Source organism: Oncorhynchus mykiss, chromosome 28 (assembly GCF_057628025.1).
Source record: "Oncorhynchus mykiss isolate SJ-2025 chromosome 28, ASM5762802v1, whole genome shotgun sequence".
NCBI lineage: Eukaryota > Metazoa > Chordata > Actinopteri > Salmoniformes > Salmonidae > Oncorhynchus > Oncorhynchus mykiss.
Window position 1 is genome coordinate 11,588,544 of NC_143049.1, and position 21,687 is coordinate 11,610,230.

General features: G+C 40.7%; 1 protein-coding gene and 1 long non-coding RNA gene across 2 annotated transcripts; both read left to right on the forward strand.

The window, feature by feature from the left end:
- Positions 1–1,138: 1,138 nt before the first annotated feature.
- LOC110508511 (uncharacterized) lies at positions 1,139–10,156 on the forward strand. The gene is made up of 4 exons (XM_021589073.3): positions 1,139–1,508; positions 6,633–6,736; positions 6,895–7,009; positions 8,517–10,156. The coding sequence occupies exons 1-4, from the start codon at positions 1,295–1,297 to the stop codon at positions 9,665–9,667; spliced, it is 1,584 nt and encodes a 527-aa protein (XP_021444748.3). The 5' UTR covers positions 1,139–1,294; the 3' UTR covers positions 9,668–10,156.
- Positions 10,157–13,465: 3,309 nt separating this feature from the next.
- Positions 13,466–16,881, forward strand: LOC149970715 (uncharacterized). Its single transcript, XR_016492824.1, has 2 exons — positions 13,466–14,877; positions 15,822–16,881. It is a non-coding gene; the product is annotated as an uncharacterized LOC149970715 (long non-coding RNA).
- Positions 16,882–21,687: the final 4,806 nt, after the last annotated feature.

Here is a 21,687-nt window from a genome sequence, read left to right on the forward strand (position 1 = left end):
TCCATTTCTGTCACTTGGATGTTCAAAAATCACTTTGTTATTGTAGTTGTTTGCTTTGACAGGAGTCCGTTGTTCAGAAGGGAAAGAAGATGTCAACCTCGGAGTCCACTTCTCTGTGTGGCTGTCACTGGGGGTTATGCAGCAGTGGGTTACCATGGTGATGGGTTGAAACCCTTGAGTCTTAAATAAGGTAAATGGTTTTACAAGTTTGCCAACAACTCTGTAAGCCAATGAACTAAATTAATTAAATACATCACTGAACACAACATCAGTGATTAAGAACTAATGAAACCACCCCAACCCTATTGTGCAGGTTAGAGGACGTGGGCTAGCGAGGATCTGCGGGTGTCCATCCTCTACCTGATTTGGCTGGCTGCAGAGGAGCCCAAGCTACTGGTATCTCGGGGCAGGGATCAACGGCTAAGGGTGTGGAGGAAACAGGAGGGAGAGGCAAGCATGGTGCTGCTGGGACGTTTTAGGGTGCAACAAGGCCCCATCCTGGCACTGGCAAAAAACTATTCTTATCTGGCTTCCACTTCAGGTCAGACTAGTTGAAGATCAACAACTAAAACCCTCATTAAACACTAATTTAATCAATAGTTAACCCATGAACCACATATTCCCCTTGGAATCTCCACACACCACCAACAGGACACATAATAACAGTGCAGTTAATAAATAATTCATATAACAACTTGTTTACAGATGTATCAAAATGTGTATGGGTATGTGAGTGTCATTGTACTGCAGTGCAGCTACCTCCCTCCACAGTCACTGCAGTTATCCAGCCACCTTTGCCCCCACTAGACTCCTCCATTTCTAGCTCAATGTCACCACATGATTGTGGCAGGTCAGTATTTGGGCCCATGGCATACTAGGGAAGGCAAATTAGATCTTTTTTTGCAGTGAGATGCAGTGCCTTAGACCGCTGCGCCACTCGGGAGCCCTAAATGTAGGCTTTTTATGTGTTAATAACCACACCAACCTGCATTGCTCTGCACTCTCCCCTACACGTAGCCATATCTTTTCACTAAATAGAGAATACGTTTTACGACCTGAATTCTTTATTCAATAGATATGATTACCCTAAATGTACTAATTTTGAAGGGCTGTTGCACTCTTATTTACGGTAATATTTACTTACGTCACGTGTGCATTTGCGCACGCATCTCTCACTTGAAAAAATTGTTGCAGTTTATTAACATCTACGGATTCTTTATTGAACATTAGCATTGAAATACTCGACTATATACTTCACACAGAGAATACAAATCTGTCATTTGGATTGGACAAGATGGCCAGCTGCAATTTTCAGTCGCAGTTAGTATCCATTATGGAGGTATTAGCTAAAGCAGCTGTAGCAGAAATAAACAAACGAGTTGATGATAGCTGTGCAGTTATACGTTTGGAAGTGACCCAAAGCCAGCGAGATATTGATGGACTGAAAAGGAAGTGTCAAATGATGGAGGGCGAGCTGAAGAAGACGCGGGGACGAGTCAGGAGAAAAGGTAGTAGATTTTTGTATATACTTTAACTACGGTGATATGTGAATGATTCTATAACGTTAAGTTACATCCGTTACACATTAGCTAGTGTAAATCATAGTAGGCACATTTTCAACTAACCTGTTTTTGGCGATAGTTTCTCTGTTCTCGATTCGGGGAGAAAATGGTATCATATAAATGTCCGTATCCAGTTGCAGGTGGTTCTCAAAAAAACAGAATATTCAGAAAAATATTAAATGCAAGTTTTGTATCGAGTGAGAAATTAATTTAGCATGTGTGTAGTTCTCTGTTTTGCACTGTTTCAGTGCGACCAAAACACACATTCAAAAGGTTTCTCACTCGATACAAAACGTGGATTTAATATATCTTTCTGAATATTCTCAGATGTGTTTAAATCTTGAATTGCGGATGCTATGTAGTGGCCAATGAAAGGCTTCGAAGTCACCGGCCGTAATATTGACATTCCCCAGGTTTCCACAGATAACACATCCACAAAGTCAAAATTGGCTTCAAAATGTAGCATTCTGGTCATAATTTAAGATTAGGCATAATGATAGCAGTGTGGCTAGGGTTAACATCTGACCGTAACATAATAAATTGTAGAAATGGATGGAGTTTAGCCATAATTATGACTTTGTGACTGTGTTAACTAGTGACAGTCCGGTCATCACTAGTTTCCAGTGATGATGATTTATATAAACCCTGGATTGCTGATGTTATTTATTGGACATTGAGGGGCTTTGAAGCCACCGGTCGGTTATATTGGCACTCCCTAGTAGGAGCAGTCCTCCATAGGAATGAATGGAATGTCTTTTTTTTTCCTGTGGTGGGGCAGTAACATTAGTACTCTCCCCCCCCAAAAAACGTTAAGGATTTTATTTCAATATTTTTTTTTATTTGTATGTTTAGCTCACAATATAATTTAAGTGTGCATGAAGCTATCTGTAATAGAATAAACGTGCCAAAACTGAATGTAGACATTAATAAATGCATTTCTATAGCTTCCAAAATATATATATTTTTTACAAATGAGTAGGAATGCCAAGATGGCTGTGCCAAGTGCCAAGATGATTGATGGGGGCTTCAATACAGCACCCTTTGTCAGTAATCCAGGGTTTATACAAATCATTATTCTATACCCGGCTTTCAACCTACTCTTGAAAGTTGTAATAGTAGCATGCACAAGGTGCAATTTTGAAACTGGGTATTACATCAGCAGTGTCCCTCTTGTCATGTCTGTCATTGCAGACCTTAGAGAGCTATTTATAACTTGTCAGAAACATTCAGATCAACTATCCCATGACAGCTAACGCTATTTAGCTAGTTTTTTAGGCCATTGACTTTGTTGTACTGTTTGAGTAACACAAATATAACATGAATACACATAAGACGTAGCAAAATGTGTAGAATAGCAGGAAATTAGCTTTAAAACGGCAACATGTTTCTCTGCACCCCATGACAAAATGTGCAAAATTGCATGAAATGAGCTTCAAAATGGCAAAAAAAATAATCTCCATCCCATGGCAAAATGTATAGAATTGCAGGAAATAAGCTTTAAACCATCAAAAAATCTTTCTGCCTGCAAGAGGGGTGTGAACAGTTTGTCGTGAACATTCCTTGTGCCCATAGAAATAGACATGGCATGCAGGCGGGGGTATGGGATGTTCCCCAATGCTTGAAGGGGAGCTAAAGTGAAAAAGTTTGGTAACCCCTTATATAGAATATAGTGGAAACCGAGTAGTTCTCCATAGGAATGAATGGAATTCGACAGTATTTAATTCGACATGTAACATTAGTACTAAGTCGGAAGTTTACATACACGTTAGCCTAATACATTATATACAAATACATTATATACACACATATATACACACACATCTATATATACACATATATATGTGTATATACATGTATATGTGTGTGTATATGTATGTATGTGTGTGTGTATATACATACATTTGTATGTTATATATACACACAAATACACATATCTATTTATATATATATATATATATCACACAGTGCCTTGCGAAAGTATTCGGCCCCCTTGAACTTTGCGACCTTTTGCCACATTTCAGGCTTCAAACATAAAGATATAAAACTGTATTTTTTTGTGAAGAATCAACAACAAGTGGGACACAATCATGAAGTGGAACGACATTTATTGGATATTTCAAACTTTTTTAACAAATCAAAAACTGAAAAATTGGGCGTGCAAAATTATTCAGCCCCTTTACTTTCAGTGCAGCAAACTCTCTCCAGAAGTTCAGTGAGGATCTCTGAATGATCCAATGTTGACCTAAATGACTAATGATGATAAATACAATCCACCTGTGTGTAATCAAGTCTCCGTATAAATGCACCTGCACTGTGATAGTCTCAGAGGTCCGTTAAAAGCGCAGAGAGCATCATGAAGAACAAGGAACACACCAGGCAGGTCCGAGATACTGTTGTGAAGAAGTTTAAAGCCGGATTTGGATACAAAAAGATTTCCCAAGCTTTAAACATCCCAAGGAGCACTGTGCAAGCGATAATATTGAAATGGAAGGAGTATCAGACCACTGCAAATCTACCAAGACCTGGCCGTCCCTCTAAACTTTCAGCTCATACAAGGAGAAGACTGATCAGAGATGCAGCCAAGAGGCCCATGATCACTCTGGATGAACTGCAGAGATCTACAGCTGAGGTGGGAGACTCTGTCCATAGGACAACAATCAGTCGTATATTGCACAAATCTGGCCTTTATGGAAGAGTGGCAAGAAGAAAGCCATTTCTTAAAGATATCCATAAAAAGTGTTGTTTAAAGTTTGCCACAAGCCACCTGGGAGACACACCAAACATGTGGAAGAAGGTGCTCTGGTCAGATGAAACCAAAATTGAACTTTTTGGCAACAATGCAAAATGTTATGTTTGGCGTAAAAGCAACACAGCTGAACACACCATCCCAACTGTCAAACATGGTGGTGGCAGCATCATGGTTTGGGCCTGCTTTTCTTCAGCAGGGACAGGGAAGATGGTTAAAATTGATGGGAAGATGGATGGAGCCAAATACAGGACCATTCTGGAAGAAAACCTGATGGAGTCTGCAAAAGACCTGAGACTGGGACGGAGATTTGTCTTCCAACAAGACAATGATCCAAAACATAAAGCAAAATCTACAATGGAACGGTTCAAAAATAAACATATCCAGGTGTTAGAATGGCCAAGTCAAAGTCCAGACCTGAATCCAATCGAGAATCTGTGGAAAGAACTGAAAACTGCTGTTCACAAATGCTCTCCATCCAACCTCACTGAGCTCGAGCTGTTTTGCAAGGAGGAATGGGAAAACATGTCAGTCTCTCGATGTGCAAAACTGATAGAGACATACCCCAAGCGACTTACAGCTGTAATCGCAGCAAAAGATGGCGCTACAAAGTATTAACTTAAGGGGGCTGAATAATTTTGCACGCCCAATTTTTCAGTTTTTGATTTGTTAAAAAAGTTTGAAATATCCAATAAATGTCGTTCCACTTCATGATTGTGTCCCACTTGTTGTTGATTCTTCACAAAAAAATACAGTTTTCTATCTTTATGTTTGAAGCCTGAAATGTGACAAAAGGTCGCAAAGTTCAAGGGGGCCGAATACTTTCGCAAGGCACTGTATATATATATATACACATATGTATATATACACACACATACATACATACATACATATATGCATACAATATATATATATATATATATATATTATATGTGTGTATATATTTACATATATGTGTATATACACACACACATACATACATACATACATACATACATACATACATATAATATATGTATATATTGTATGTGTGTGTATATATATATATGTGTATGTATGTATATTGCCAGGTTGGGAGTTTAGCCATGACACCTGAGTGAACACCCATACTTTTACAATAAGCGCCATAGGATTTTGAATGACCACAGAGAGTCAGGACACCTGTTTTAACGTCCTATCCGAAAGAAGGCACCCTGTGCGGGACAATGTTCCAAAATGTAATCAAGGTTTGAAATTATTATGTTTTAGTCAAATATTATATCTGTTTAGGCTTCTTGCGGTCAGTTTGCGGTCAACATTAAAAAACGTTTTTTTTTTTAAATCGACCATCTGCTCAATAACAAATTGGCCCGCTGCTGAATCTAGTTGATGATCCCTGCATTAAGGGGTCTGCAATAGAATATAATTGTCAAAGCTAATGTAGACATTAAAGACACAGTGCAGTCCAAAACTTGATTTTCCTGTGATATATATATATTTCCACACTATGAGGTTGGAATAATACTGTGAAATTGTGAAAATTATGATAATGCTGTTTTAGTGTAAGACCCATTCGAAAAGACTGCCTGAAATTTCAGCCTGTTTTGGTGGGATGGCGTTTTGGCCTGCTTGGTGTAATCACCAGGCAGTAAATTAGTTAGACCAATAAGAAAGTTCCAAACCTCTCTGCCAAAATCAGCTAGTTTTCAGTTTCCTCCTCCCTTCTCAGACTATTCTGACAGTCCTAGCAAAGTTCTTGCTTGATAAATTGCTCTTAGCTAAGATTTTTTTTAAATTAGAAAACAATAACAGTAAGGTACTTAATTGTTACCCAGAAATGATTTAATATTGAGATATAAACAGTGCAATAGGCCTGTTCTATAGCTTCCAAAATATGTTTTTACACTAGAGGAGGAGTACCAAAATGGCTCTGTGGTGGCTTCAACAGAGCCCCCTGTCAATCATCTAGGGTTAATACATATTGTATCATGGTATGTGACTCTCTGTCATCTTCTTCTACATGTGTCTGGAAGTTGAAATTCAGTGTAAAATGTGTATTTAATATTTTTCTGTTTTTTCGGAGAACCATCTGCAATTGGACAGGGACATCTTTAAGATAGACTTTTCTCCCGAATTGAGAACGAAGTGGCGCCAAGAACAGCTTAGTTCAAAATGTGGCTGCTGTGCTTTATATTAGCTAATGTGTAACGGCTGTATAGAAGCATTCACATATCACCGCTGTAACAAGGTGGAGCTAGATTATTTGATTGCCTATCCAAAACCCAAATGTGTGAATAGCCCTAATATTTAACTGAATACAATTGTATTTTATTACCCCATGGCAGCAGAGAGATCTTTATATCCAGTCAAGATTGTTTTGAACAAGCAGAGGATTTGCTCACAGTGGAGAGACGAAGAGATGGCTGTTGAAGAGGACTCTCAACCCCAGGTGTGATGCATCACCTTTTACAATTACAAAGACCTGACCTCTTGGATCAATTCTGTTATTGGAATGTCAGGAGAATTTACAGTTTTTGTGTGATTCATGAGTATGAAAGTGTTAAATATGGTGTGTCCCAGAGTGATAACCTCAGTCCCCTGTTACAGCCTACAGATGTGGAGCAGAGAGCAGAGACTGAACCCATACTGATCAAAGATGAAGAGATGGCAGAGGATGTGTGGAAGACTGACCTTCAGGAAGAGCTCAGGATCACTGGAGAGGGTGAGTGCGACCATAAAGGGTACTGCTCTGTCTGTCCATGGAAGACTGTGTGGGTGTGGTGTTACACACGTTGCAAGTTGCTACATTGGTGTTGGGCGTTTTATGTTCTGCCATATGGAGTGCACATACACACACAGTCCGTTCCAAAGCCGTCATGGTTTGCTACTGGTAGCCCTTTACTCTCGTACCTCTATACGGGTTGAAAATGGCAGATTTGGGCACTGATAAGTGCCTAAATTGGAACATAGTGGCTGTACAGTAACATGCTGTAAATGACGTCAGATCCCAGGCTCTGCGCCGCGTCACAGTGCTGTGTGTGTTTTGACTGACAGCCTCTCTGAACATGAGCACCGCAGGCGACAAGTTGTTGCCCCTATCCCTCCCGCTAATTGTCAAACTTTTGCACATTTGTTGTTGTCTGAGTGAGTGAAATGCTGTAAATTAAGAGGACTCTATGTATTTTGAAAGAGGAAACGTTGAGGATTATAATACATACGGCATTGATACGAGCAAGCCAAACACCCGTGAGTTCAAATGTGCACTTCACATTTCCGTATCATAAAACCCATGTCATAAACAGTGTCATCATTTATGATCACCATGTTTGATGTACAGTTACAAGATGACATGGCGTCATACCCTGGGGTTGTTCTGAACAGAATGAGCCTATTTTTTGGGGGTCTATTGTGAAGAGAATTTGGCACAGAACATGCACCTGAATGGACTCATTACTCCTTTCTATGCGCACCAAAATTACGGTATGTTTCTCTGAATTCCCTTGTGAAAGCCTAACACTGTAAGATTGCATTTTATAACTTAGCTGATCATGTTGGCAATATAACAAACTTTCAAATGATGCCCAGCTGACCCAGATTGTAATTTAAAATGGTCAGGTTTTGGATTAAGTAAACAACAACATTAATTGTGTGAAGGCGGGGATGCAGGGCTGTGTTATAAACAAAACAGCTACAAGTGTGCTTGTTCTAGTTCTGCAAAGCACCTTATAGTTGAAGACTTGTTTGAGTCATGAACGTGTATTGAAATGACTTAGGACCTGTGTACACTTTGGAGAGGAGTGTGGCCACTTGGAGACACCAGTTAGTCCTCTCAGTCAAACCCATGTCATGTTTCTGTCTTATGTTGCACCTACCCCACATTTACAGGAATATTCTTATCATGTTACTGAATGTATCCAGAACATTCTGATTTTTGTTATCAACAAATGCGGCAAATAGTACAGTAAATGTAAAATGCACATAAAATCAACAGTGTAATGTTTGGATTCAGTCTTGTGTCAGGTGAACTGTTGTATCCTCAACGTTAGTCTAATAATGTCCCCATAATCTCCAAACTGCTCCCTTTCAAGTGCTACCATGCTTATGCATTTCATGTCTTTGTAAAAAAAAACATTGAAATTTAGCCCTATTCATATAGAACCAAATCCCACAAGTGTAAAGGGTTAAGTGTCTTTTTGAATGCTTCTTTCATGTTTATCCCATATCTTTAGAGTCTGGTTCCAAGCCTGGGAAACCACCATCCTTTGAGCAACGGCACTTTGATGAGGACTTCATCACACAACCCAAAATATCTCCTGAAGACTCAGTGGAACATTACCCCAATTCTGATGGTCCAGAGGAACCAGGCACACCACGGTGTACGTCTGTAGAGAAATCAAAGGTGTTCAGCACAGAGCAGCACCGGCCAGCCGAGGATGAGGACTCACAAGAGCTAGTGATGGTGAAGGATGAGAAAGAGGAGGAGCTGGATCAGACCACGGCCCTGGCAGGACCTGACCAGTTTGTCATGGATGAGACTGATGGGCAGCAGTGGACATCTGTGGATCCAGGCCGAGAAACTGACCCTGAAGGCCACCCAGATTTCTCATTTCATTCCACAGAAGAGTACTCTCAGAATATCTCAATTTTTCCACCTCACAGTGGGCTGCCATCCCTGCCTACTATGACAGATGGTGTAGGGCCATCGGTTCACTCTTCTAGAGGGAAACCACATGCTAACATGTTCAGTACAGCAGCACACATGAAAAAACATGTCAGGACATTGGCTGATGAGACTAGACAACAGATGCCAGAAGGACAGAGCAGCGAAACACTGAACTCTAATAATGATGAAAGTAGTTTAGCTCTACAGCCAAGGCAGCATCAGCACAGGGCTTCAGAAGCAACAGTGAGAATGAGTGAGTGCATGACAGGGTCAAACATGGCCACCACCTCCACCTTCTCTGGATACAGCCTGAGTCGCAGTAGTTTTAACATGGTGAAGAGAATGAGGACTCAGTGGAGGTCTGGCGGCACCACTGAGAGGCGTTTCAGCTGCACCTTCTGTGGGAAGAGCTTCCAGCGTTTCAGCCAGCTCAAAGAACACCTCCGGAGTCACACCGGAGAGAAACCGTACACCTGCGAACAGTGTGGCAGGAGTTTCACCAAGCAGTGCAACCTGATCAGACATGCTGTGGTCCACAGCGGGGAGAAGCCCTACGAGTGCACACAGTGTGGGAAATGCTTCACCCAGCGCTCCAGTATGAAGTCACATCAGAGAACTCACATAGGAGAGAGTCCAGTGTCTCAACATGTGGTACCGGCATACCCTGGGGATCCACACACAAGTTTAACATTGTCTCAGACCAGGTGGAACAAATAAAACATAATTGCATGATGTTTCTATAACACTTTCTATGTGAAAATGTGGTACAGCAGGTGTTTTGAGACATTTTGACACGCTTTTCCTCCTAATTGATTTGTGAAATGGTTTTCATGTTTGACTGTTGACGGCTCCTCACTTTCATTTTAACACTCACAGAGCGCCGGAATTCCAGAACTACTAGAATGGCCATGACGGTCATTCTGACCGTTGATATTTCAATTGTATAAATGTTCCATAATAAATTCCTAAATGATTGCATTTATTACGTTAAAATAGATCATAAGAAACCTCAGGACACCGAATGCAAATTGTAATCAGTCAGAAAATGAATTGATTGATCCAAAAACTCAGATAAAAAATAAAATAAAAAATAGTGATAGTGTATTTTCTGACTGTAAGACAACCTATTTACAACTGGTAGCATTGTGTTTTGTACCACAAAATCATAAAAAATATGCTTTATTCAATAAACTTGATTTAATGAAAGACTTGGTCTGTGCTTTTAGATCAACCATTAATAGGAGCCATTGAGTATGTGTTGTTTAGTTCGTGTTTGTCTCTCAGGGATGTCACTTCATGCCATAAGGGACAGTGTCATATCGGGTCAGGTTAATAACTCAACATGATTTCCCAAGTTCTATTTTCACGTTACTCTGCTGCCTTAAAATGTTAAGTTATGTCACCTCAAAACTTGGCAATGAAATATTTGTTTCAGTATAACAGGCTATACATGCTCATACAGTTTTACATTTGACATCTAGAAACAACACTTTTTTACTGTGTACGTTGTCTAACCTGCCTCTACACCGGTACTGTATAAAACGGATATTCTGAATCTAAAATCAAATCAACGTTTATTTGTCATGTGCACCGAACACAACAGGTGTAGTAGATCTTACAGTGAAATGCTTACTTACAGGCTCTAACCAACATGCAAAAAAAGGTATTAGGTGAACAATAGTTAAGTTAAAAAAAATAAAAACAACAGTAAAAAGACAGTGAAAAATAACAGTAGCAAGGCTATATACAGTAGCGAGGCTACATGCAGGCACCGGTGAGTCGGGCTGATTGAGGTACTACAGTGGGGCAAAAAAGTATTTAGTCAGCCACCAATTGTGCAAGTTCTCCCACTTAAAACGATGAGAGAGGCCTGTAATTTTCATCATTCATCATATCACTTTAACTATGACAGACAAAATTAGAAAAAAAAATCCAGAAAATCACATTGTAGGATTTTTAATGAATTTATTTGCAAATTATGGTGGAAAATAAGTATTTGGTCAATGACAAACATTTCTCAATACTTTGTTATATACCCTTTGTTGGCAATGACAGAGGTCAAACGTTTTCTGTAAATCTTCACAAGGTTTTCACACACTGTTGCTGGTATTTTAGGCCCATTCCTCCATGCAGATCTCCTCTAGAGCAGTGATGTTTTGGGGCTGTTGCTGGGCAACACGGACTTTCAACTCCCTCCAAAGATTTTCTAGGGGGTTGAGATCTGGAGACTGGCTAGGCCACTCCAGGACCTTGAAATGCTTCTTACGAAGCCACTCCTTCGTTGCCCGGGCGGTGTGTTTGGGATCATTGTCATGCTGAAAGACCCAGCCACATTTCATCTTCAATGCCCTTGCTGATGGAAGGAGGTTTTCACTCAATCTCACGATACATGGCCCCATTCATTCTTTCCTTTACACGGATCAGTCGTCCTGGTCCCTTTGCAGAAAAACAGCCACAAAGCATGATGTTTCCACCCCCATGCTTCACAGTAGATATGGTGTTCTTTGGATGCAACTCAGCATTCTTTGTCCTCAACACGAGTTGAGTTTTTACCAAAAAGTTATATTTTGGTTTCATCTGACCATATGACATTCTCCCAATCTTCTTCTGGATCAACCAAATGCTCTCTAGCAAACTTCAGACGGGCCTGGACATGTACTGGCTTAAGCAAGGGGACACGTCTGGCACTGCAGGATTTGAGTCCCTGGCGGCGTAGTGTGTTACTGATGGTAGGCTTTGTTACTTTGGTCCCAGCTCTCTGCAGGTCATTCACTAGGTCCCCCCGTGTGGTTCTGGGATTTTTGCTCACCGTTCTTGTGATCATTTTGACCACACGGGCTGAGATCTTGCGTGGAGCCCCAGATCGAGGGAGATTGTCAGTGGTCTTGTATGTCTTCCATTTCCTAATAATTGCTCCCACAGTTGATTTCTTCAAACCAAGCTGCTTACCTATTGCAGATTCAGTCTTCCCACCCTGGTGCAGGTCTACAATTTTGTTTCTGGTGTCCTTTGACAGCTCTTTGGTCTTGGCCATAGTGGAGTTTGGAGTGTGACTGTTTGAGGTTGTGGACAGGTGTCTTTTATACTGATAACAAGTTCAAACAGGTGCCATTAATACAGGTAATGAGTGGAGGACAGAGGAGCCTCTTAAAGAAGAAGTTACAGGTCTGTGAGAGCCAGAAATCTTGCTTGTTTGTAGGTGACCAAATACTTATTTTCTACCATAATTTGCAAATAAATTCATTAAAAATCCTACAATGTGATTTTCTGGATTTTTTTTTCTCATTTTGTCTGTCAAAGTTGAAGTGTAACTATGATGAAAATTACAGGCCTCTCTCATCTTTTTAAGTGGGAGACCTTGCACAATTGGTGGCTGACTAAATACTTTCTTGCACAAATGGTGGCTGACTAAATACTTTTTTGCCCCACTGTATGTACAGGTAGATATGGTTAAAGTGACTATGCATATATAATAAACAGAGTAGCAGTAGCGTAAAAGAGGGGTTGGTGGGTGGCGGGACACAATGCAGATAGCCCGGTTAGCCAATGTGCGGGGTCGCTGGTTGGTCGGGCCAATTGAGGTAGTATGTACATGAATGTATAGCTAAAGTGACTATGCATATATAATAAACAGAGTAGCAGTAGCGTAAAAGAGGGGTTGGTGGGTGGCGGGACACAATGCAGATAGCCCGGTTAGCCAATGTGCGGGGTCGCTGGTTGGTTGGGCCAATTGAGGTAGTATGTACATGAATGTATAGCTAAAGTGACTATGCATATATGATAAACCGAGAGTAGCAGCAGCGTAAAAGAGGGGTTGGGGTGGGGGGGCACACACGACCTGTTCAGGAGTCATATGGCTTGGGGGTAAAAACGGTTGAGAAGCCTTTTTGTCCTAGACTTGGCACTCCAGTACTGCTTGCCATGTGGTAGTAGAGAGAACAGTCTATGACTGGGGTGGCTGGGGTCTTTGACGATTTTTAGTGCCTTCCTCTGACACCACCTGGTGTAAAGGTCCTGGATGGCAGGCAGCTTAGCCCCAGTGATGTACTGAGCCGTACGCACTACCCTCTGTAGTGCCTTGCGGTTGGAGGCTTAGCAATTGCCGTACCAGGCAGTGACGCAACCATGCTGTCGATGTTGCAGCTGTAGAACCATTTGAGGGTCTGAGGTTCCATGCAAAATCCTTTTAGTTTCCTGAGGGGGAATATGCTTTGGCGTGCACTCTTCACGTCTGTCTTGGTGTGTTTGGACCATTCTAGTTTGTTGGTGATGTGGACACCAAGGAACTTGAAGCTCTCAACCTGCTCCAGAGAATGATATTGTAGATACTGTAAATATTTAGATATCTAAATTGACTGGTTGTTTGAGTGATTTACTGGTTCATTGATTTGCCAATCAACAGAGGCGGAGATAACGGTGGAGATGTACAGAAAGAGAATGTGAGAGAAAAGGAGAGACTCAGGAAGTCAACAGGGGAAGTTTAGTGGTTTCTTGCGTCATTGCTTGCTGCTGCTTGGTTGTGCCTGTGCAGAGTGAAGGTAGGAACAGTCTTAACTCTCTTACTCTTTCTTATTCTTGTTTTTACCTGTAAGTCACCCCGAAACTGGACAAGAGTAGCAGTGACAGTGTGTTAGATGTGGGATGGTAGGGGTCAGGGGGATGGAGAGGTGGGGTCAGGCTCAGAGGCTTTATGTTCTACAACAAGCCTGCAGTCAAAGTACAGTTAAATTGACTTCTGCTGCAGTGAGAGAGCTACGAGCGGCAGGGAAGAGAGGTTTTCTCGGTCACAGAACAGCCAGAGCCATGGTTTGGGATGTCAGGGTGTTCATCAACATAGGAAGACTAGGCTTGATTGAATTTGAAGTGTCCCCAGACCATGGCACAGAGGGAGTGCTGGGTGAAGTGTGTGGCCTGTTTATTTTGTGAAAAAAGACATTGGGGGAAAGTGAAGAGAGTGATGCATGCTGTAGATTGTGCACGGTGCATAGTTTGATTTTAAGGGAACACATTAAGTGTTTTGTTGGTGTACCCATATTCAGACGATTTTACTTTTCAGAGTGCCACAAACATGACACAGCAGAATGGGTTACAACAAAGCTTAGTATAGCAAAGTAAAGATATGCATATCACTGAGCGAAACAATAAAGCACAAAATGCAATGAAGAAAACAACACAGTGTAGAATATTAACGGCACTTTGTAAATGTTTATGAAATCCTCATGGTCACGTTACCATTGACCAATTCAGACAGAAACTAAATATCACAGACACACAGAGAGTTGACAACATGGCTGGATGTGTGAGAGGTTGAGGCAGGAGAAAAGAAGAGATGCGGAGACTCCGGAGAAAAGGAGGGAACAATGAGAAGGTGTTTGGCTGTGACCTGATGGACCACCTGGCTATAACCTGTCAGGAGAGTAAGTCCCATGTTCCCTCAGTCTGTTAGAATATGTTATACTTGAATTTGTTAAATATCAGCCTACAGTTTTTCCTCCCTGTCAGTTCTATAGAATATTATAATCTTGTCTGCCTCAGTTCCACAGATGCTGCGAAGCTGTAGTGAATTCATTGAGGAGCACGGGGGTTCTAAATGTGTCATGACGTGAATATCATTAATGTGATGACTGTTATTTATCGAATCAACTATGTTTAATTGTTACCCGATTAAATTAATAATGTAACAATGAACTAATTAGGAATTTGAGGCACCAGGGAAGAAGTTGTTTAATGAGTTACCATCTACCGCAGGAGTGGCTTCAGGACAAGTCTCTGAATGTCTTTTGGAGGCCGAGACAGAGCCTGGACTTGAACCCCGATCAAACATCTCTGAGAGACCTGAAAATAGCTGTGCCGCAATGCTCCCCATCCAACCTGACAGAGCTTGAGAGGATCTGCAGAGGATAATGGGAGAAACTTCCCAAATACAGGTATGCCAAGCTTGTAGTGTCATACCCAAGAAGAGTCAATGCTGTAATCGCTGCCAAAGGTGCTTCGACAAAGTACTGAGTAAAGGGTCTGAATACTTATGTAAATGTAATATTTTTTTATTTTTTATGTTCCTTTGTCATTATGGTGTATTGTGTGTAGATTGGCTTTTTTTTAAATCAATTTGAGAATAATGCTGTAACATAACAAAATGTTGAAAAAGTCAAAAGGGGTCTGAATACTTTCCAAAGGCACTGTATACATATTTATTTATACTCTGGACTCCAACATTGATCGTCCTAATATTTCAATATTTCTTAATTAAATTATTTTACTTTTTATATTTATGTGTATTGTTATAGTACTGCCCTGTTGGAGCTAGGAACACAAACTTAGAATATGTAACGAATTTGCAAAAATGTACTTTAAGTTTAGAATTTGCAAAACATATGTTACGAATTCTAGCTAGGAGGCTAATGTTAGCTAGATGAAATGAAAGATCCCAGAAAATGTTCCATGCGCACAAAAAGTTTTCACATTTTGAACCAACATTTGTTTACCTTGCTGTTAGTGAGCATTTCTCCTTTGCCAAGACAATCCTTCCACCTGGCAGGTGTGTCATATCAAAAAGCTGATTAAGCAGCATGATCATTACACATGTGCACCTTGTGCTGGGGACAACAAAAGCTCATTCTAAAATGTGCAGCTTTGTCACACAACACAATGCCAAAGATTTTTCAAGTTTTGAGGGAGTGTGCAATTGGCATGCTGACTGCAGGAATGACCACTAGAGCTGTTTCAGAGAATTTTATGTTGATTTCTCTACCATAAGCCGCCTCCAACGTTGTTTAGAGAATTTGTCAGTATATCCAACCGGCCTCAGAAATACAGACCATGTTTAACCACGCCAGTCCAGGACCTTTACATTCGACTTCTTCACATGCAGGATCGTCTGAGTCTAACCACCCGGGCGGCTGATGACACTGTGTTCTCTTTACGGATGAATCCCGGTTTCAACTGTACTGGGCAGATGGCAGACGTCGTGTGGACGAGTGGTTTGCTGATGTCAACATTGTGAACAGAGTGCACCATGGTGGGGTTATGGTATGAGCAGGCATAAGCTACGGACAACAAACAAAATAGCATTTTATTGATGGCAATTTGAACACACAGAGATACCGTGATGAAATCCTGAGGCCCATTGTTGTGCCATTCATCCGCTGCCATCACCTCATGTTTCAGCACGACCCCATGTCGCAAGGATCTGTACGCAGTTCCTGGAAGCTGAATATGTCCCAGTTCTTCCATGGCCTGCATTCTCACCAGACATGTCACTCATTGAGCTTTTTTGGGATGCCCTGGATCAACGTGTAGGACAGTGTGTTCCAGTTCCCGCCAATATCCAATAACTTCGCACAGACATTGAAGAGGAGTGGGACAACATTCCACAGGCCACAATCAACAGCCTGATCAACTCTATGTGAAGGAGATGTGTTGCGCTGCATGAGGCAAATTGTGGTCACACCAGATACTGACTGGTTTTCTTATCCATGGCCCTACCTTTTTTTTAAGCTATCTGTGACCAACAGATGCATACAGTGGGGAGAACAGGTATTTGATAAACTGCCGATTTTGCAGGTTTTCCTACTTACAAAGCATGTAGAGGTCTGTAATTTATCATAGGTACACTTCAACTGTGAGAGACGGAATCTAAAACAAAAATCCAGAATGCAAATTAATTACTTAAAAATCATACAATGTGATTTTCTGGATTTTTGTTTAGATTCCGTCTCTCACAGTTGAAGTGTACCTATGATAAAAATTACAGACCTCTACATGCTTTGTAAGAAGGAAAACCTGCAAATCGGCAATGTATCAAATACTTGTTCTCCCCACTGTATCTGTATTCCCAGTCATGTGAAATCCATAGATTAAGGCCTCATTTATTTATTTCAATTTATTGATTTCCTTGTATGAACTGTAATTCAGTAAAATCTTTGAAATTGTTGCATGTTGCGTTTTTATATTCTTGTTCAGTGTAGTTGCAAAGTAGCAAGTAGTTGAAAAGTTGCTAATTAGGTAAATGCTAAAGTTGTCCTTGATGAGATTCGAAATCGCAACCATTGGGTTACTAGACTTCGTCATACACCCATCCATCCCGACCAAGCACCCTACTTTCATTCCTGCCTTTAGTAATCATTTGTCTTATGCAACCATTCCAAAAGTAACAGATCATACTAATTTGTGTGTCCCAGATTTATGTTTACTATGTTACATCTAGTTGATGAGACCAGGCTGGAGTGAAATCCTTAGTACAAAGCTCTTGGCCCTTATATTTCAAGTTCTCACTTTTCCCAATTTGTCATTTGTAAGAGATCGATTAAGTCAATATCTGCTTGTTGCAAATTTTGAAATGTTCAATAGTACATGGCAGTGTTGTGTTCGAGACCACCTAAAGTGAGACCGATTCAAGACCAAGGCCGAGGGGGGCGAGACCGAGTCAATACGAGACTGGGAGGAGGACAAGAAGGCGCCCGAGACAGAGTCATGACCGAGACCAAAAGAATGCGAGTCCAATTAAAGACCATGATTGTAATTCTGTCAAATCACCACCATAATAAGAGTAAAAATATTTAGTATTTCTGCGTTCATATTTCAGAACAACATATAGATTCTTTGTACATTCAGAATAGTGAAAAAATGCATGTCGAGGGAAAATATAGCCAAACTACAAATTATTACTAACCCAAACACAGTGGGGAACAGAGAAGGGCTAAGGATTTATAAAATAATTATTATAATAAGTCAGCCTTTGGCTAGGCCATCAGAAGCTACTGTAGATAAAGGCATCTGCCATTCAACTGTATTAAGGCAACATTTTGGAGTAACAGTGTAATCAACCAATACCATTTAGACTTAATCGGTGGGACCGTTTTCACAAAAACCTATGGAAACTTCTGGCTTTTTTAAGGCCAACAGGTCACTCACCGCGCAATAGCGAGCAGTAGTTTTCTTATGGTCTAGCTAGCTAGTTTTTCTTGTTGGCTAGTTTTTCAGTGGCTGCAGCTGGTGTTATCAAAGAGGATGTTGTTGCTAATTTGTTAACTTCTCCCCTTTCAAGGAAATGTTCATCATCTGGTGAGTGGAACTGTGTTTTTTTATTGCAGCGCACTTTCTGTTGTTAGTCATCTCTTTGAAAATAACGTGTCCGTGAAACATTGCTGCATTTCAAAGTGGAACTGGCAGCATTTTAGCATCATGAAATCGTATTAAAATCTGTTCATATACACTCCCAGGAAGAATATCCCACTTTTAAAAATGTTCTGACACTTAGATATGGTAATATTCACGTTTTCATACATTCTTAGAATGTTTGGGAATTATGTTGTCTAAGGCATCTGTGAAAATTCTATAGCAATATAGAGATGGAAGGCGGCCATGCGTTTGGACAATTAAGACACTGCAGTAAATAACACTGAATAAAAATGCCTCTCTTGTCCAGGACCGGTGCTCTATAGCCAATCAGAGCTACAGTAGGCTTTCATACAAACCATTTACCACACGGGCCTGCCATCATTTACTTTGACCTGGACTGTGTGTTTACAGGCAGTTGCAACAGCGTGACTTTAGATAATTAGAATGTATTCGCCAAAAGCCACAATATACACCTGAAAGGATTTCTGGAAATCTGTAAACACCACGGGAGTCCTCTTGATCAAACAACCATGAAAAGTTAGGCTCTCTCTACATCAGTTGTGCACATCAACAAGATCATCAACTAATGCTAACCCAGAGCATGATGAGCTCAAATTTAATGAAGTAACATTAGATAAACCCTCTCAAACTTTTGCAGCTAGTTGGCCCTCAAAATTGCACTGATAAACGATGGGGAATTGTAGCCTCCTCGTCCTTCTGTAAGCACCCAAACTAACTGGCTAAAGTTGTCTAGCTTGCTAGTTAGTTACTTCCAGACACAAATGAGAGAACACCTCACTCTGACAATTTTACTCACCGTAGCAGAGCTGGTTAGGCTGTTTACATGTTATCTAGAGCATTCTTGACTAACTATTTCTTTTTTTGCATACGTTTACTGACACTGGTCACATTCAGCAGGTGTTGCGCGTTTGTAAATGAATCAGTTCTGCGCTTTGGCACACTCAGATGAGTGCTCTGACATCGGAGTAGATAGCCATTATAGCTACGTTATAATTGACTTGTGCTCATATCCTTTGCTAGTTTGGTTGTATTGACATTCCCAGCCTTAGTTACATTTTTTTTTAAATCACAGAATATTGAGTCATTGACACTGAAACAGTGCATCCCGAATGGAGGCAGCAAACGATGTACCAGGCCAGCTGTAATTTACAACCTGATAGCAATATTTTTTGGACTACCAAGAAATGTATTGGTGAATTATATTAATCATGCATTGAACTGCATCCATCTATTCTGCCAACAATGCCTATTGTACGTCATGGAACATTGAGTCAAATATAACCTATTTTTAAAACCTCTTATGAAGTTGGTTTTGCAGCATAAACTGGGAATTTGATATTTTCGACTGATATTATGATTGTCTGTTTGTTTCATATCTGCAAAGTAGTTAAAACGCTGTCAGTTCCACTGTAAACTTCAGATCACCGGTTATTTTGTGTGCTAAACGTGAATTTGTTTGTAATGGGAAGTAGTAGTTGTACTTTTCGATTGCGAAATCCTTAATGGTTGTGTTTTTGCATTCTTCTGATTGGGACCTACTGGCTTATTATGTCTGAGTTCATGGACTGCTTATCCTTAACATCATGCTGTGTGTGACTGCTGTCTTTCCATCGGTCCTATGCAGTGTTGTAGTGGTGACTGAAGAAGGTGGTATAGTCTAATTTTGTCAGAAAGTTCCCAAATGGCCTGCCCAGCGAAGTAAACACACCCTGTGTGAAAAACCCTATGTTTCTCTATGGTTTTTGATACGCTTTCCTAAATATTTTTCACCTTTTCACTCTCAAAATCACACTTTTTTGAATAGAAAAAAAACACACATTTGATGATCTAAGTCCACAGCAATTCTTAAACCACATCAATCTGATTGGATGGGCCTGTCCGGGCCTGGCTCCCCAGTGGGTGGGTCTGTGTCCACCCAGGCCCATTCATGCATACACCCCTGATGCAAACAGTGCATGATAACAATTGCACATCACAAATAGCCTGCTAACTAACACTTCAGACTAAACTTTTTTGCACACCCATTGTTGCCTTAGGATATTTACTAGTCAATGCTAACTAAGTTGAAACGTCTTTCCAACCCTACCGGCTACCGATGTCATTCTTCTATGAGCTATTCCATGCCAAAACCAGCTGAGAGCTGGACTCTCTTGCAGCCTGCAGGTGATATTGGTATTAAGGTTGCTGTCCTTTCAGAATCACAAACCTGTCACACACTGAAGACCTATAGGTTCACCACTGTACTAACCTGTCACACACTGAAGGCCTATAGGTTCACCACTGTACAAACCTGTCACACACTGAAGACCTATAGATTCACCACTGTACTAACCTGTCACACACTGAAGGCCTATAGGTTCACCACTGTACTAACCTGTCACACACTGAAGTGAAGGCCTATAGATTCACCACTGTACTAACCTGTCACACACTGAAGGCCTATAGGTTCACCACTGTACTAACCTGTCACACACTGAAGGCCTATAGATTCACCACTGTACTAACCTGTCACACACTGAAGGCCTATAGGTTCACCACTGTACTAACCTGTCACACACTGAAGGCCTATAGGTTCACCACAGTACTAACCTGTCACATACTGAAGGCCTATAGGTTCACCACAGTACTAACCTGTCACATACTGAAGGCCTATAGGTTCACCACTGCGCAAATATGTCTATAATATATATAAAGACTGTTAAGATATAAATGTTTCAAGAAAGGAGTGTATATATTTGGCCTGGCAAAGCGGTTTTATGCGCTGACTGAATTGAAGCTGATAATTCTGAGTTTTTTACTCCGTTGGTCTCAGGAAGAAATGACCAGTCCTCACTGTCCGAGACCTAGTCAAGACCGAGTACAAATGTATCCGACACTGAGACACTCAATATGTGGTCTATGGACCGAGACCGGTCTCGAGTACTTCAACATTGGTACATAGATTACATTTTAGTCATCATGTGTTCTAGTACTCCTGCAATGCCTGCTAATGAAGACTGTGATCCTTTTGTCCGTAGTCTGTTGAAGGTGTCTACATACTCAGTGGCCAATTATGAAAAAAGCACATGCACACAAAGGCCCGGTCTTAAGTGAGATTAAAAAAAATCGCCCTACTATACCCCTGCAAAACTAGAAGAGTCCCAATAAGCAAAATACGTTTTTTTTATTTTTTATTATTATAATTTTTTAAAATACGTATTTTCCAGACATTGAAGTTAGGTTCATTTTAGGTTCTGAAAGAAAGGTCAAATACATTTTCCAGACATTGATAAGATGTATTTTCCAAACGTTGTAATCTGGTTTATTTTCTGTTCTGAATTAAAGTTGAAAAGACGTCATTTATAGACATCTACACTATATGATCAGAATTATGTGGACACCTGCTTGTCCAACATCTCATTCCAAAATCATAGGCATTAATACCCCTTTGCTGCTATAACAGCCTCCACTCTTCTGGGAAGGCTTTCCACTAGATTTTGGAACATTGCTGCGGGGACTTGCTTCCATTCAGCCACGAGCATTAGTGAGGTCGGGCACTGATGTTGGGAAGTTAGGTCTGGCTTGCAGTCGGCTTTCCAATTCATCCCAAAGGTGTT

Coding starts and splice junctions, on each gene's coding strand:
- LOC110508511 (XM_021589073.3), top strand. CDS start 1,295: ATGGCCAGCTGCAATTTTCAGTCGCAGTTAGTATCCATTATGGAGGTA. Junction 1,509..6,632: donor GGGACGAGTCAGGAGAAAAG/GTAGTAGATTTT, acceptor ACCCCATGGCAG/CAGAGAGATCTTTATATCCA. Junction 6,737..6,894: donor AAGAGGACTCTCAACCCCAG/GTGTGATGCATC, acceptor CCCCTGTTACAG/CCTACAGATGTGGAGCAGAG.